Below are 17,299 nucleotides of genomic sequence, written 5' to 3'. Positions count from 1 at the left end.
TTTTTTTTAATTGGGATAGTGTATGCAGGTGATCAGTTATTATACTGAACATTCATCGATTATGGAAAATTCAAAATATACCCTCTCTCCACTATTATATAGTAATTTTCACTTTTGTGAAATTGTGAAAGGCAGAAGAATTTTGAAAGGATTTGCATAATAATGAACTTATAAGGTAACTGATGTTCCTCCTTTGGGTAATAGTGCACATCACATAAAGCCTTTGCGTAGATGTGTGTATTTCATGAGTGACTTTAATCCACATGTGGATGCAAACTAGCACATTTCAAGGGTTATAGGGGTTCTTGTAAGCCACTTAGATGAGCATTAGGTACTTTTCAGGTAAGTTTTAAGGAAAACTGTTTATGGACACATACATCGATACTAATGTGGAAACATCAACAGCGAACTTCACCCCCACCCGATTCATGACTGTAGCTGTGTTTGGGGACAGGTCTGCAGGAGAATGGTCTCTTACAGAGATACAAAGAACTCAGTTTTCATAGGTAATTATTCAGACCTCTATCAAATGTGGGTTTTGATGCAAATATTATCAGATGTTTTTATTTTAATATGGATAGTGTGTATTAATGGAGAGTAGCAAAGTTAATATCCAAGCAGAATTTTCTAAATGCCAGAAAATATTCTAAAGTTGGAGTTCTTAACCCTGTTACTCACTCAAGAACTTCAAATGCACATTCTGATTAAAGTGATTTTTGTTTGAGACCAAGGTATCTGGGTATATTAAAATCTCCACAGGAGAGGTAGGAGAGAGTGGAAAGAGGAAGTATTGAGGACTGAAGTAGAGGTGAGTATATCCATTGGCTGTGTCAAAATAATCCCAATTGTATGTGTAACTATGGTGCACTAATAGTAAAAATCTCCACAGGTGAACATATTAACTAATGAGCCCCCAAACCATTAACATTTAAAAGATTTAAAAAATACTCTCTTACAACAGAAACAGGAGGTAATTATCGCTGCCATTTTATAGATGATGCAAATATCCTGGCTGCTTATATTCTTTTATTTTTCTCTTTGGCATATTTTCTTAATTAAATCCTAATAACGAACCTATTTTCCTTCAAGTATGTGAAGTAAGTAATTGCAATCCTTGCATCAGGGACTATTCATGTGAAAATCTATTACATAGAAATAATGTTGGGACATAAACCTATGCTTGGGCCTTTATTTGGTACTAAGGTCTTAATCTGTAAATTTGATAGGTTATGTTCTGAAATTCCATGAAGTATTCAAGGCCCCAATCAAGTCCAGTATAGAAATATCACAAAAGAATAAAAAAGAACATTTTTATATATCTTATATTTCATGAATTATCCCAAATAAGCCTGTATAAAAATAAAATATTCAAAGAAGGTTCTTATCTTTTATTATTGATAAATTATTGACAGTTTCAATGTACAATAATGTCACATTTTATATCAGTGGTACTATTGATTATGTGAACTTAACCATGTTTATTAAAATGGGGTGCAGGAGGAGAGAATAGGAAATAATTAAAAATTAAACTGTCCAAATCATATTGTGCACAAATATGTCACAGTGAATCACACTATTAGGTACAATTATTACAAAACCATAAAAAATTTTAAGTCCACAAAAGCAAAGAATAATTATTTATTACTGCATAAATTTTAAAGTATACATTTAAAGAGGAGGGGAATCAGAAAAATAAAATCTCTAGAAGAAAAACTGCACATAAAATGGTTTCTGACTGTAAATAATCAACCTTGATTTAATTGTAAGAGAATACAGAACTTAATGTTTTTAATATTGTAATTCAAAGATTTTGTCCCTAAGGACTTAGAATGAAGAAAGATATATTGGGTAACTTCTTAATTTCCTTTCATTAGAATGATTTTTTTCTAAATATGAGGAGGCCTATTACCCATTATTTATTTTCTTTTCTGAAGAGTAGGCTGCATTTTCTTGTGATTATGGACTTATTTTCTCTAATGCTCCTGGTATTCTAATATTGTTCATTTGAGTGTTTTTATTTAGGTGTAAATGGAAGGACATGAATAACACAAAAACCAATAATGAAAGTATCTAAAGAGTTTGGATTTTCCATAAATGTTTTGTTCAAAGAGTATTGACTTCAAGTTTGAATACTTGTGAATCCATGAATTCAAATGAATTCAAAATAATACAGAGTGATGGGTTCCTGTTTATGTACTTCCTTTCCCCCAACATCTCTCCCTACCCTTCCCAAGGTGTCCAACAAATACGGAACTACAAAATCTGACGGGTGTCTCAGAATTCCATCTCTTGGGACTCTCAGAGGATCCAGACCTACATCCCATCCTCTTTGGACTGTTCCTGTCCATGTACCTGGTCACAGTGCTTGGGAACCTGCTCATCATCCTGGCAGTCACCTTAGACTCCCACCTCCATACCCCCATGTACTTCTTCCTCTCCAACCTGTCCTTGGTTGACATTTGTTTCTCCTCCACCATAGTTCCAAAGATGACTGTGGACATCCTAACTCAGAGCAGAGTCATCTCCTATGTGAGCTGCCTGACACAGATGTCTCTTTTTATCATTTTTGCATGTATGGATGATTTTCTATTGACTGTGATGGCCTATGACCGCTTTGTGGCCATCTGTCACCCCCTGCATTACTCAGTCATTATGAGCCCTCGCCTCTGTGGCTTCTTAGTTTTGGTGTCATTTTTGGTTAGCCTTTTTGACTCCCAGCTACACAATTTAATTGTCTTACAATTTACATATTTCAAGGATTCAAAAATTTCTAATTTCTTCTGTGACCCTTCCCAACTCCTTAATCTTAGCTGTTCTGGGACTTTTTCTAATAACATTATCAAGTATGTTATTGGTGCCTTTTATGGTTTACTCCCCATCTCAGGAATTATTTATTCATACTATAAAATTGTTTCTTCCATTCTGAGAATCCAGTCATCAGGGGGGAAGTACAAAGCCTTCTCCACCTGTGGATCTCACCTGGCAGTTGTTTGTCTATTTTATGGAACAGCCTTTGGAGTGTACCTTGGATCAGCTGTGTCACATTCTCCCAGAAAGGGTGTGGTGGCCTCTGTGATGTACACTGTGATCACTCCCATGTTGAACCCCTTCATCTACAGCCTGAGAAACAGAGATATTAAGAGTGCCCTGAAGAGATTGCACAGGAGAACAGTATAATCTCAGCACCTGTGGTGTCCAGTTGCAATATTTGTTGGAAAATACAGCAAAGCTAGTCCTGTCAATTTATCCTTTACATCTAGTCCTGTCAATTTATCCTTCATAGTAATACTGTTTTTTGCAGCTTCATGGTTTTGCTATTTCATAGTGAATGATGGTGGCCAGTGTTAGGGAAAATAGGTTCATGTTGCATAAATAAAAAAAATCTGTAGGTGGATGATGATGATATCTTCACAATAAAATCAATATATCAAATGCCCCTGAACTGTGCCCTTGACACTGGTGAAAGTTATCCATTTTAGTGAAATTTTGAATTTGCCATAATAGAAATGGAAATAAAAAGCAAATAAAATATAAAAAAGAAATTAAAGAAATGAATAGGACACATGTACTTCGTTGTCAGTATCAGAAGAGCCAAATAACATTTTTGACATTTATTTTCTCCCCTTCTTCCATCATTAATATGAAGTTCTTAGGTTTTGTTTTTACCTGGACAAATATGACTAAATATGAGCTCTGAGACATGAGCCTCTGGGGTCACATTCAGCTTCTGCTTCTAGCCCTTCTGCTTAATGGTTCCCAGTTTAGTGGGCTCCATATCTGTCTCTTTCTTCCATGATTGTTTGCACCAGGAACCTGCTATCCAAAACTGCATGGACATTCATCTTGAATGGGGCCAGGTTAGTCCTGCGAGGGAGGTGTGTTGGGGCTGCTCTCCTGGGTAATGACCTACCAGATACACAGTAAAAACAGTAACTTCTGAGGGAGGTAAAGATTGGAAGAGGGAATGTCCTATGCATTGCCTCCTTTTTTTCCTCAGGAGGAATATGATATTTGGGTAGCCACAGGGGGACTGTTAGTGGTGATGGTAACCAAAATCTCATGCAAAGATTTTCTTTTTCTGCCACAATGACTCTATTTCTCATAGAGTTTTATCCAAAAAGGGAGTAAATACACCCTAGTTACCCTTGTCCTAAGCATTAAAAAGGGTGAATGAAGGTGATGAGGATAAGGAGAGCAACCATAAATAACATCACGAATTGCTAATGGGAAATTCCTGAGTGCCAGGTGCTGACCAGGGTTCCACATGGATTATTTGACTTCATCTGCAAAATTTTCCAGGCACTTTATTTTATTTTACAGAAATGGGGCTCGGGTTTTTGGGTAACTCAACCTAGGTTTTTAGGTTGAATAACTGTAGCCATGTTAGAATTGCACTGTGGATTTGAGACTCAGGGCACATGGGCAGGTTGTCCCCTTCACAACCAACCTGTGCTTTCACTTTCCTCTCACTCCAGGATGGGGCCCCTTCTTCCCTGTGAACTTTAGTCCTAGCATATCCGGTAGATCACAGGACACCACAATGCCTGGCCTCTGTTGCACCAATTAAGGAAGAATGGCTCAGAGGAGAGGGGAGAAAAACAAAGAAAAAGTAGGCAACAATAGCTGGACACACTGGGTACACCCACAGGGTATCCCCGGAGCTGCCCACATCCTCTGCGTTCTTACAATGAGCCCACTCAATGTGAAAAGGAGACCCAGAGTCATGCCTTGATTTTATTATGATTCAGGAAACTGGAGAGTGGTCGGAGTGTACCTGAGATGTGCCTGCAGTTAAGGCCTCTGGAGCTCTGCTTAGAATGTTGCTAATATTAGGAAACAACAGTCCTAGAGACTCACAATTTAATTTCACTGCTGTTTGCTCCACTTATTATTTCCTGAACATAGAAATGGTTGTTAGTGTCACTGAGAACCAGGATTGTCATCTGAGGTGAATTCTATTTTATACAGTTGCATTGAATACAAATTAAACAGAAAAGGTTTGTTCTCTATTTCCATGCATTGAATATGTAAAATAGGGGCAAATACATGTTGGATAGTCTTTATTCATATGGCAAGATCATTGTCCATACCCTTCAATTAAAACATGTCCTGATCTTACATTACTTTTTTCCTATTTTTTTACTGTCGCATTTTAATGTCATCCTTCTGTAGGTATATGCTGTGTATTCAGATAGGAATGACTAAATCTTTTAATCTCTGGTTCCCCAAAGCCTATACCATTTTTGGCAGAGAGGAGATAAAAAAAAGTTGTGTTTACCATTGACTAGACCTTTTCTCTGTTCACAGATCTTGGGCATAATCAGTATGGCTTCAGGGCACTGGATTCTTTCCTTTCTGTACTTACATCATTCTTAGGAACGTGTCATAGATGAGATGGAATAGCTGTCTTTTGTGTCTGTGTCATGGACACAAGAGCCCTATTCTTCCACTTAACAGCATTTTTTTTTTTTTTTTGGTGCTGGGGATTGAACCCAGGTCCTTGTGCATGCGAGGCGAGCACTCTACTAACTGAGCTGTATGCCCAGCCCTTAACAGTATCTTCAACATTCAAAAACAGTGGTAGAGACTTTCATGAGCCTAGGGAAAATAAAGTGGTGGGAAGTGACAGGAAACCCTTAGAGACACGCTTTAGAGTCTCCCATCATTCCCTTGCTGCAGTGTGCTTTGACAATTGCATTTCACAGTAGATTGTTATGGTTTCGGTGTGAGGCAACACAAGGAGGTTCATAGTGAATGATTAGATCACAGGAGCTGTAACCTAATCAGCGAATTAGTCCACTGACCAGGATTAACTGGGTGGTAACAGAAGGCGGGTAGAGGGTGGCTGGAGGAGGCAGGTCACTAGGGGCATGTCTTTGGGTTTCTATTTGGCTCCTGGTGAGTGGAGCGCTCTCTTTCTCTCTGCTTCCCATTTGCCACGTTTTGAGCTGTGTCCCTCCTCCATGCCCTCCTGCCATGGTGTTCTGCCTCACCTCGGGCCCAGAGTTATGGATTGCACTAAACCTGGCCTGAACCTCTGAAACCATGGGCCAAATGAACTTTTCCTCATTTAAGTTGTTCTCATCAGATCTTTTGATCACAGCAGCAAAAAAAGCTGACTGCAATAGTAGACTCACTCCTTAATGATTGAGTTCTTACTATTTTGAAAAAACATAATGACCAAATATTTATTAGGTTTCATGCTTAACTTATCTGTCATATTTCATGTGGCGATGGATAATATTATTATTCCATTAAGATGTATGAGCACAGAGAGATGGACAGACTGACATTACTCTGCCTCTGGAGCCAGTCAATATACATGCCAAAGAATGTTCAAAAGATTGTTGCAATAATAAAGTGACAAACTGAATGATGTTCATTCCTGGAATTTAGTGCCATGTTATGGTTAAAGCATTTATTATAGAAGTGTGTCCTTCACAGACTAGATCCATCCACGTGCCAGTATTACTGCTGCAGATGACATAGTTGACACCTGCTGTTTGCTTTAATGCCAGATATAGTTCATGGCTACTCATTGATTTTGATTAGAAATTGCTGACCCCACCATTCCTGCTGTTTTTGGTATTTAACATTGTAGATATCATAGTATATTATGAAAAATGGGGTTCCGGGGTGTCCTTGGTGCTATAAATGAGATGATTTATGATCAGACAAACAGTGAAGCACTGTAATAGGTCAGTATAAATGATCAAAAACAAAACAAAAAAACAGTTCTTTCTTCCTTATTAGGTATTTAAGGGGTGGGTGACTGTTTCCTCTTTATGTTTCACAGAGGAATGGTGGTTGTCTGGGCTGTGGTGTGGGACTAATGGAGAGTTTTAGACAAGGGTAAAAGTTTCAGTTTTGGAAAATCAAAAATTTCTGGACACGGTTGATGGTGATTTCTGCAGAACAAGTGAATGTCATTAATGTGAGTGAAGTTTGCATTTGGTATGGTCACAATGTTATATTTTTTATTTACATCTTCACCCAATAAAAATGGACATTTGAAGAAGATATGACTTTTTTAAAAAAGTGAAAGAAGCAAGTAGCACACACAAGCTTCCCCCTAATTAGTCAGGATCCAAAAAGTTTGTGGACATTATTTTGCTTTGCTTCCTCCATGAATGTTCAGAGGTCCTTAGAGATGGGGTAATGTGGACCTATTTGACTAATTAGGAGCTGTGTGCATTGAGCTTCCATGGTCCTTTAAGAGCAAGTCATCAGCCTGTGACTCCAGCCTTTTCACTGACGGTTCCTGTCCAGTGGACTGCATGGGTCTGTCTCGGCCTGTGGTTGTCCCTATCAGAAGCTGCTGACACTGTATTCATATGAATGCTGTGGACATAGTCAGAGCCTTTACTGGGCACCCGTTATGAGTGGGTCTTGGGATGTGCATTTCTTGGTCATGACCCAGCAGAGAAGCAGTGTGACCCAGTAAGTGCAGACGGAGCCAGTGGATGTGGGAAGTGCTGTTGGAGGTAGTGTTCCTCATCAAGAGGACAAACATCACTTTGGGGATCCAGATGATCGGATACCAATATGCAAAGTTTCAGCTATGGGGACTGTGAAGTTTACATTTCTGTTTAAGGTGATTAAAAATTTGATGTCCCTCCACTAGTTCTATTTCTCATAAAAATCTCACTCAAAACAGCACAAATGGGTCCTTCTGAAGTGTTTCCTAAGCTCTATGAAGGACCATGATGGTATGGACAGGATGAGGGAAATGAGAGTAGCCTTAGCCTCATGAACTGGTATAGGGGGCTTCCTAGATGCAGGTGCTGAGCAATGTGTTCTACATTATTTGTTTCATTTCTTAAGCACTATTGGACTTGAGTTATGCATGTCCACTTTATTATTATTTCATAAAAATTGAAAAAGTGACTTGAAAATGTAACTTGTACTCCTTTGTTAGGTGGGAAAGAGTGCAGTCTTGTTTGTACTGGGCTGTCTGACCATGGACACAGGGCATCACAGGAGAATCCTAGCAGACCGTCCCATCAGCAAGCCCACCAGCCATTCCTCTTCCCTATCACTGCAGAAAGAGAGCCTTGCCCAAGCTGCTCTTCCTCGTGGGATTCCTGGGGATCACAGGGCAGAGCAGTGTGTGTGTGTGTGTGTGTGTGTGTGTGTGTGTGTGTGCTGCATGCACTATGGAAGAACAGTCCCAGGTCATAGGAGAGGTCACGGTAGGGGAGGCTGATGATCATTCAGCACAGATCATGCTCTTGGGCCCCCTCCAGAACCTCCTCGAGCTCACCACATGGTCCCTTATGGTTGAAAATAGCCCTCTCGGTCTCAAAGCAAACATAAGATCAGGTTTGATTTCTTGTCTACTCATGATGCTGGAAATACTTTAAAAATGTGGCTGAGCCTTATTGAGACATCTGCTGGAAACATTCTGTTTTCTGGTAAATGATAAAAATATTAACTGGATCAGACTCAGAGTCTCACATTTCAAATTTGAATCTTGCCACCAGACGCATTATCTCTGAGCGGTAGGGAGGGTTGTCTGTGTCTCTGAGACTCAGCATTTTCATCTGAATTTATTTCTATTTGATAAAACTGTAGGGAGTCAGGGTTAAATGGATAATAGTTTCTCTGTATGTGATTAATATGTGACATCTATGAGGTTAAGGCAACATAAAACTTAGATATTATTATTATTGTTATTACCAATGACAAACTTAATCCTCAGGCCACTCAGCTAATGCATGAAGTGATCTGAAGTTACCATTTTCCTTCTTCTGTAGGGGATGTTTTATGTATGACCCTCTAGATGCATATGCTGTGTATTTGGGAAGGCTACATCCCTCTTTCATTTTGGATTTCACATAGAATGGTTTTCTTGGCACAGGGGAGGAATCAAAAACATGTCTGTTGCATATAGAAGCGACCCACCATTCTTTCCTAAAACTGGCCCAAATCAGTTTGATTCAACACACTTGGAGTTTCTGTCTGCAGTTTCATCCCTTTTAGGAATGTCCCATGGAAATAGAGGCAAGTTGGCATAGTGTCTTGTTTGTGTCCATTTCATGGTGATAGAGCCCTTTATTTTATTTATGAATATCACCTGAAATAGTCAATTTTTAAAAGATCATGGCAGAGACTTTCATGGGCTTGAGTAAAGGAATGGAGGCAGGAACTTGAAGGGGTTACTTCAGGCTTCTGCCTTCAACTGGGACACACTTCTGCATTTCACATCATCAATTGCCCTTGACAATTGCTTTCCTCCAGCATTTGTATTTCCCTAATCATGGAATATTTTACTAAAATCACAAGGATCAAAGTTTATTAAGGTCCATACTTCCCGTAGGTGCCACACAAGTTGTAGAGATGCGCCTATTGCTCCACAAAGTAATGTGAGCAGGGATAAGTAGAGAGACTCCCACACACATGCACACACTGTCAGGTTAGTAATGCAGGATCGAAATGCTGCTTTCTGGCTCCAACCCAGGCTACTGTCTTTTTTATTTTTCCTGGAACAAAATGGAAATATTATTCCCTACACAAGACCAAACTTCTTTGTGAGTTTTCATGGTGCCTAGTTAGGGTGCCACTGTATTTTGGTGACCAAAGTCATGCTTAAGTGAATGTAGGTGTTAATGACTTCTTTTTATAGGGCCATGCATGTTGGTCATTCATAGCAAGATTGGACATGCATTTTAGTTGGAAATCAATTATCCTCTGCTAACCTATTATACAGAGCCTTTTTTGTGTGTGATGTGAAGAAAGGCACAGGAATTTTGAAATGATTCTCATACTAATAACTTACTGGTTAAATGATGCCCTCTCTACAGTTAATGTTTTACATCAGATCCAGACTGAATGAAGTAGAAGAATATACTTCACAGGGACTCATTTCAGGGTCAGTAGGAATTGTGTTGCAGACTGCTTAGATGAGATTTAAGTACTCAGGTAAGTTTCTTTTAGGGACAAGTGTTTATGGGTACGTTAATAAATACTGATGCAGAAACTCCAACAGAAAATTGCACTTCTCCAGTTCATAAGAGTAGGTGTGTCTGGGAAACAGGTTTGCAGGAGAATGGAATTATGCAGAGATACTAAGAACTCAAATTTCTTAGGGAATTGTTCAGATCTCTATCTAAGGTTAGTCCTGAGACAAGTATTATCCAATTCACTTAATTAAAAATAGGAAGTGCCTATTATTGACTATATTAATAGCTAGTATTCATGGAGCCTGGATATTGTTAGACAGTGGGTTTCAATTCTGGTGTAGGAAAGAACCACCACACACTTCACATGTACACATGCTGACTACAGTGGTGTTGGTCTGACAACAGGTGGATGTAATAATGAGACAAACTACTAGATACGCAATTTGAACATTTTCTCTTTATATAAGCATTTTATTACATAACTTTTTAAGTATATGTAAAATGAACTGAATAGTAACTCATTACTCAGATGGAACATTTGCTAGTTATATTTAATTTCTTTTGTGCTTCTCACCTGTCCCAAATCAACCCCACTTATTCCATTTTTGGTGAGTTCAGAAGTACATGTATTGAATGTCATAAATCTTAACTAGAGTTTTCACACACCCACCCACCCATAAAACCTTACTGCTTTTAAGCGTAGAACATTGCAATATCACAAGAAAATTATCTGTGTCCTTTCCCACGCAACTTTTTCCTCCCCCAGATGAAGCTACTTTTGAGAATTTTTAACCCTAGGTTCATTTTGCCTGAAATCATACAATATACATGGTGTTAGATCAGCTGTCTCCACACACAAAATTTGTGAGATTCAAGCAGGGTGTGTACTGTCCATTGTTTTGCTGAGAAATATTGCATTATATGGATTCAGGACAATGTGTTTTAAAAAAACATTTTGGTTATTTCTTATTTTGGACAAATAAGACTTCAGGGCCTGTGGACATATGTAAACACCTATTCTAATTATTTTAATTTCTTACTAGTATTTACATACTAATGACAGTTTGCTAGTTTCTCTGAAAATTTCAATATGCATCTTAACATACTACAATCTACTTAGAGTTAATATTGTATGACTTTAATGACTACAAAGTAGAAAACATTATAAGACTTTGTTTTCTTCTATCTTTGTATGGCTGTTGTGTATTTTGTATCCACAGATTATAAACCTTGCAATACAGTGTTGTAAATTTCTCACTGAATAATCACAGGTTTTGAAAAAAAAATGTATTACAGTATATTTAAAAGGATTTACATTAAGCCAGGCAATCTAATATTCTCTTTTGTTTCACCCATGGTTTTGCATTCATTGGTGACCACTATCTGCACTAGTAACCACTATGGTATCCTGCAGGTGATTTTCTGTTTTGTACAATCCCCTATATTTAGTTTTTATTAGTGAATTGTAGTTATACACTATACTGGGTTCGTTTTGACATAATGACACAAGCATGGCATATAATCTGCTCTGATTCAGTCCCTAGCACTTCACTTTCTCCTTTCTTCCTCCCTCTTCCTGTTTTGTTTCTTCTATTGGTCTTTCTTCTATTTATTTACACTTTTTAAAATTAGTATTTTATAGATATACACATAGGGGAAATTCACTGTGGAATATTCACATATTCCATATGCTAATTTGGTCAATTTCATTCCACCTTTCCTCCCATTTCCCATCCCTCCTTCCTTCCCTGACCCTCAATCCCTTTCTATACTGTGTTGATCTCTGTTTCCATGAGATTCCAACCCTTTTTTTCCCTTTTTTTTCCCTTATTTTTGATCTAATTTCCACGTATGAGAGTTTCCCCAGTGTTTTTCACACGAAGAGTGCTGGACTTTGTCAAAAGCCTTTTCTGCACCTTATTGAGATAATGACAGATTCTTGTCCTTAACTCCATTTATGTGATGTATTAAATTTATTGATTTGCATTTGTTGAAGAAACATTGGATCCCTGGAATGAAAACCACTCAATCATGCTATACTATCTTCTTACCGTTTTTTTTTTAATCAATATTTTTGTTAAGAATTTTTGCATCTATGTTCATCAGGTTTATTGACCTTAGGTTTTCTTTCTGTGATATGTCTGTCTGGTTTTGATATAAGGGTGATACTGGCTTTATAGAATAAATTTAAAAATATTCCTTCTTTTTCTATATCATGGAATAATTTGAGGAGGACTGGCATTATTTCTTCTTTAAACGTCTGGTAGAACTTGGATTAATATACCTCTGTTCTTGCTCTTTTCTTTGTTGAAAGTCTTTTAATTGTTGGTTAAATTATCAGCTTGATATTTGTTTATTTAAGTTTAATATATCCTCCTATTTCTGTTTTGGTCATATGTGTCTAAAAATTTTGTCAGTGTCTCATGATTTTCCATGTTACTGGAGTATAAATTTCCGAATTGTTTCTAATGGTCCTCTAGATTTCAAAAGTGTCTTTGATGATATTTTCTTTTTTTCACTTTAATTTTGTTGCTTTGAATCTTTCTCTTTATTTCAGTTAGTTGGTTAAAAGTTTATCTTTCCAAAGAAACAACTCAGTTGCACTGATCCTTTATATTTTTAAATTCTCATTTTTATTAATTTCAATTCTGATTTTAATCATTTCCTATCTTTTACTGATTTTGGAATTATTTGTTCTTTTTCTAGGGCCTTGAGTCATAATGTTGGATTATTTGTTTGATACTTTTCTATTTTTTTCATATAGGAACTCAGTGCTATCAACTTTCCTCTTAGAATTATCTTCATGCTGTCCCAGAGATTTTCATATATTGCATCTCTATTCTCATTTGTTTTTAAGAATTATTTTATTTCTCCTCTGATTTCTTTTATGGTCCATTTAAAGTTAAAAAGTGTGCTATTTAATCTACAGGTGTTAAAATGTTTTTTAATTTTATATTATCATTGATTTCTAACTCAATTCCATTATGATATGACAAAATTCAAGAAAGTGTATCCTCTTTTTATAGTTACTAAGATTTGCTTTGTTACCTATAAGCCAATGTTTTAGAAAATGTTTCATGTGCCACTAAGAAGAATAGGAATTCAGGTTTTGATGGATTAAATATTCTGTAGCTGTCTCTGAAGCCCATTTGATTAGTAATGATATTCAGCTCTGATCAGTCTTTACTTATGTCTGGATGACCTATCTGACAGTGAGAGAGGGGTGTTGAAATCACCCATTATTGCACTGTGGCCTGTTTAATTCTTCATTTTGAGAAGGTGTGTTTTATGTATATGTGTACCCAGCATGAGGATTTATGTTCATTATATGTTGTTGTTAGATGAGTTCCTTTGTCACTGTGAAGAGACCTTTTTCTTCTCTTCCAGCTAATTTCCTTGAAGTCTACTTTGATAGAAGAGTGACTCCTGCTTGCCCTCAATTTTCATTTGTATGATAGATATTTTTTCATCCTTTCACCTTGGTTCTTTGGATCTCTTTTCCTGTAAAGCAAGTTTATAAGTCAAGTTTCTTATGGTCTTATATTTGATGCAATCTACCAATCTCAGTCTTTTGATTGAACAGTTTAGAGCATTTATATCAACATTATATGAGAGATGATTTTTATTTCCTGACATTTTGGCTTATATCTAATTCTTAATTCAGACTTGATTCTCCTTAAGTTGACTATTCTTTCAGTGTGATTCATCCATATACTTGTCTTCATTTTACTTTTCATTTTTTTTTGCCATGAAATATATTTCATTGAGTATGGTTTGTAGTGCTGGCTTAGTGGTTATAAATTCTTTTAGCTTCTCCTTATCATGGAAGTTTTACCTTTCAGCTTCAACTCCAGATGATCATTTTGCTGGATATAGTAATATTGGTTGGTGCCCATTTTCTTTCAGATATTATAAATACTTTTTCAAGGCCTCTTGGCATTTAGGGTCTTGGATGAGAAATCATTTGATTTCTGAATTGGCTTATCTCTAAAGGTGATGGGCCATTTTTTTTCTTGAGGCCTTTAAAATTCTATCCTTCTTGTATATATATTAGGCATTTTCATCATAATGTGTTTTTTATAAGATCTTCTTTGGTCTTTATTGTGTGGGGTTCCATTTGAACCTTGTATTTGTATTTCTGTCTCATTCCTAAGGCTGGAAAAGTTTCTAATATTATTTCATTGATAAGACTGTATATTTCTTTATTTTGTATTTTGGAGCCTTCATCCACACCAATAATTCTTAGATTTTTTTGTTATAATGTCATCCCAGATTTCTTGAATATTCTGGTCATAATATCTTAACACATTTTCTTTATTGTGGAGTTTATTTTCAAGATTTTACAATGTATTCAAGGCCTGAGGATGTCTTTAAAGTGGTCTACTCTATTGGTGATGCTTTCCATTGAACTCTTTGTTTGATTTATTGAGTCATTTTCACAATTTCTGTTTCATTCTGTTTCAGAATCTCTATCTCTTTATTGGAATGATCATTCAGTTTTTATATTGTCTAAGTTAATTCCTACATCTTCTTTTATCTTATTGAATATTTTAAAAGTGAACTTTCTAAATTTTTATTCTCTAACATTTCCTCCACTGTGTTGTCAGAGGGAACGTCTTGACATGTTTTGGGTTGTTTGGGTGTTTTCTTTGGTGGCTTTTTCATACTGCTTGTATGTCTACCCATCTGCTGATCTGCTTCATGGAAGGGATTATTTAGTAAACTTCATGATCATGCTTTTATGGAAGGGATTATTTAGTAAACTTCCTTTTTCTGAAGATCCCTGGATTGGGAAAATGTCCAGGTATCGATACTTTCACTCAATGTGAGTTCTTGCTATTTCCTCTTTGATAGAAGACATTAAACCCCATTTACTACAATTACTTCAGAACCAACCTCATACTAATCAGCTTTAGGAAAAACAAGAACTGGATAATATTCTCCATTCTTCCTCTTATCCAGGTATAAAACTGCACTTACGTTCATTTTCTGGCTTCCAGGGTGCCCAGTGTTCTCCCTCTAGATCTTCTAGTACCTGCACAACAGAGCAAGTGGGCCTTCTGAGCAGAGGAGAGGGAGCCTAGAGAGGGATCCTCAAAATCTCAATCTCAAAAAAGGTTTTTTGGGGGCATACTGGTTATTGAACCCAAGGGTGCTTAACTACTAAGCCACATCCCCAGTCCTTTTATATATTTTATTAGAGACAGGGTCTCACTGAATTGCTTAGGGCCTAAGTTGCTGAGGCTGGGTTTGAACTTGTGATCCTCCTGATTGAGCCTCCTTAATCACTAAGAATACAGGCAGGTACCACCACACCCGACTCTCAATCCCAAATTTAAAAAAGTCTTACAGCATCTCCACCAAGTCAGTCATTATTATTACTGTTTAACAGATGAGGAAGTTTCCAGAAGTAATTATGTTACTGCTTGTTCTTCTCTGTTTTCTATTGTCCAATTCAATAGTGAAACCTGACATACACTAACCATCTCTTTCCTTCACAAAGCTGAAGTAAGAATTTCCATACAACTGGAGAATAGAATAAAGATTTTAAAAAAAGAATGAAGAATTGTTTTGTATAATAGGTATTTCACTGATATTCTATGGGTTGATATAAAATATCAAAATTTATAGAAATATCAAATTTATGCCAAAGAGAAATAAAATATTTTTAAATTTGAATATAAGTATCAAAATGTAATCTATTCAAAGTTTTTCTTAGGGCTTAAGATTTTAGAACTATTGACAGGTACAATGTGTATAAATGCTGCATTTGTGGTGATACCATTGATTGTGTGCACTTAACAATATTTACCAAAATTTAAAGTTCATCAAAGAGAAGAATATGTATTAATTTATATAAATTTTCAAGAACAAACTTAAGGGTAGGGGAATAAAAATTCAAATGAATAATGAGATTTCTTGATGATTGCCCATTATATTTTCTAATTATGATTTCTCAGTCATGATTTAGTTGTCAGAGAAATTAAAGTACCTGATACACAGTACTTTAAATATCTTAAATCAAATGAATTTATCCCAATTTGATAGAACCAAGCAAGGCATATCAAACTGCTTCTGAATTTCCTTTTATTAATAAATAGTTTCATTAATAGTGTTTTTCTTAATAACGAAGGCCATTACTTATTCTTCATTTTTTTTTTTCATAAAAGAGTATGGAATATTTTGTTGTGATCATGAACTTGTTTTTCCACTGCTCCTAGACATTGTTCAGACCAATGTCTCTCAAGTGGATATGGAATAGGGGTAAATAATGAAGAATGTGAATGAAGAATGTACAAAGACTGTGTGTTACACGCCTGAGAATCATTATTGATGCAGAGTATTCAAGTGTGAATAATTTTGTGAATACTTCCATGCAAATATGTACAGATAGAGGGGTGCTTGGTACACGTTTCTTAATTCTCACATTCTTTGATTTTTTTAAAAGGTGTTCAAGCAATATAGTAGCACAAAATCTAACACGTGTCTCAGAATTCCAACTCATGAGCCTTTCAGAGGACCCAGACCTGCAGCCCACCCTGTTTGGACTGTTCCTGTCCATGTACCTGATCACGGTGCTTGGGAACCTGCTTATCATCCTGGCCGTTAGCTCTGACTCTCACCTCCACACCCCCATGTACTTCTTCCTCTCCAACCTGTCTTTTGTGGACATTGGTTTCATCTCGACCACAGTCCCAAAGATGCTCGTGAACATCCTAACTCACAACAGAGTCATTTCCTACGTTGGCTGCCTAACACAAATGTCTCTTTTTGGCATTTTTGTATGTATGGATGACATGCTTCTGACTGTGATGGCTTATGACCGGTTTGTGGCCATCTGTCACCCCCTGCATTATACAGTCATTATGAACCCACGTCTCTGTGGCTTCTTAACTTTGGTATCATTTTTGCTGAGTCTTTTGGACTCTCAGCTGCACAATTTGATGATCTTACAAATTACCAGCTTCAAGGATGTGAAAATTTCCAGTTTCTTCTGTGACCCTTCTCAACTTCTGAATCTTTCCTGTTCTGACAACTTCTCTGATAACATTGTCAAGTATTTTCTTGCTGCCATATATGGCCTTTTCCCTATTTCAGGGATCTTTTTCTCTTACTATAAGATAATTGCCTCCATTCTGAGGATCCCATCCTCGGGTGGGAAGTACAAAGTTTTCTCCACCTGTGGCTCTCACCTGGCAGTTGTTTGCTTATTTTATGGAACAGTTGTTGGAGTGTACTTGAGTTCAGCTGTATCACATTCTCCCAGAAAGGGTGCAGTGGCCTCAGTGATGTACACTGTTGTCACCCCCATGCTGAACCCCTTCATCTACAGCCTGAGGAACAGGGACATTAAAAATGCACTTAGGAGACTCCACAGCCGAATTTTCCACTCTTAG

The 17,299-nt window shown here is 36.9% G+C and overlaps 2 protein-coding genes across 3 annotated transcripts in view; both read left to right on the top strand.

Moving 5' to 3' along the window:
• Window positions 1-3,177, top strand: part of LOC308645806 (olfactory receptor 7E24-like) — a gene marked incomplete at both ends in the record, with an annotated part of 14,817 nt that extends 11,640 nt beyond the window's left edge. The window contains one exon of the mRNA XM_081288210.1: window positions 2,235-3,177. Within this exon, the coding sequence (XP_081144336.1) occupies window positions 2,235-3,177 (943 nt within the window). The remainder of the gene's footprint in view (window positions 1-2,234) is intronic.
• LOC308645948 (olfactory receptor 7E24-like) lies at window positions 2,239-17,299 on the top strand (the record flags this gene model as incomplete). 2 transcript variants are annotated; one of them, XM_081288400.1, is made up of 2 exons in its annotated part: window positions 2,239-2,319; window positions 16,436-17,299. In XM_081288400.1, exon 2 carries the CDS (start codon window positions 16,463-16,465, stop codon window positions 17,297-17,299), a length of 837 nt encoding a protein of 278 aa, XP_081144526.1. In that variant the 5' UTR covers window positions 2,239-2,319; window positions 16,436-16,462. The 2 variants fall into 2 exon arrangements, with proteins under 2 accessions (XP_081144526.1, XP_081144525.1); XM_081288399.1 differs by lacking the exon at window positions 2,239-2,319 and having other exon boundaries at window positions 16,346-17,299.

This window comes from Spermophilus citellus (assembly GCF_964194105.1).
Source record: "Spermophilus citellus genome assembly, chromosome: 3".
Lineage (NCBI taxonomy): Eukaryota > Metazoa > Chordata > Mammalia > Rodentia > Sciuridae > Spermophilus > Spermophilus citellus.
The sequence above is the reverse complement of the archived record's forward strand: the minus strand, read 5'-3'. Positions and strand labels throughout refer to the sequence as shown.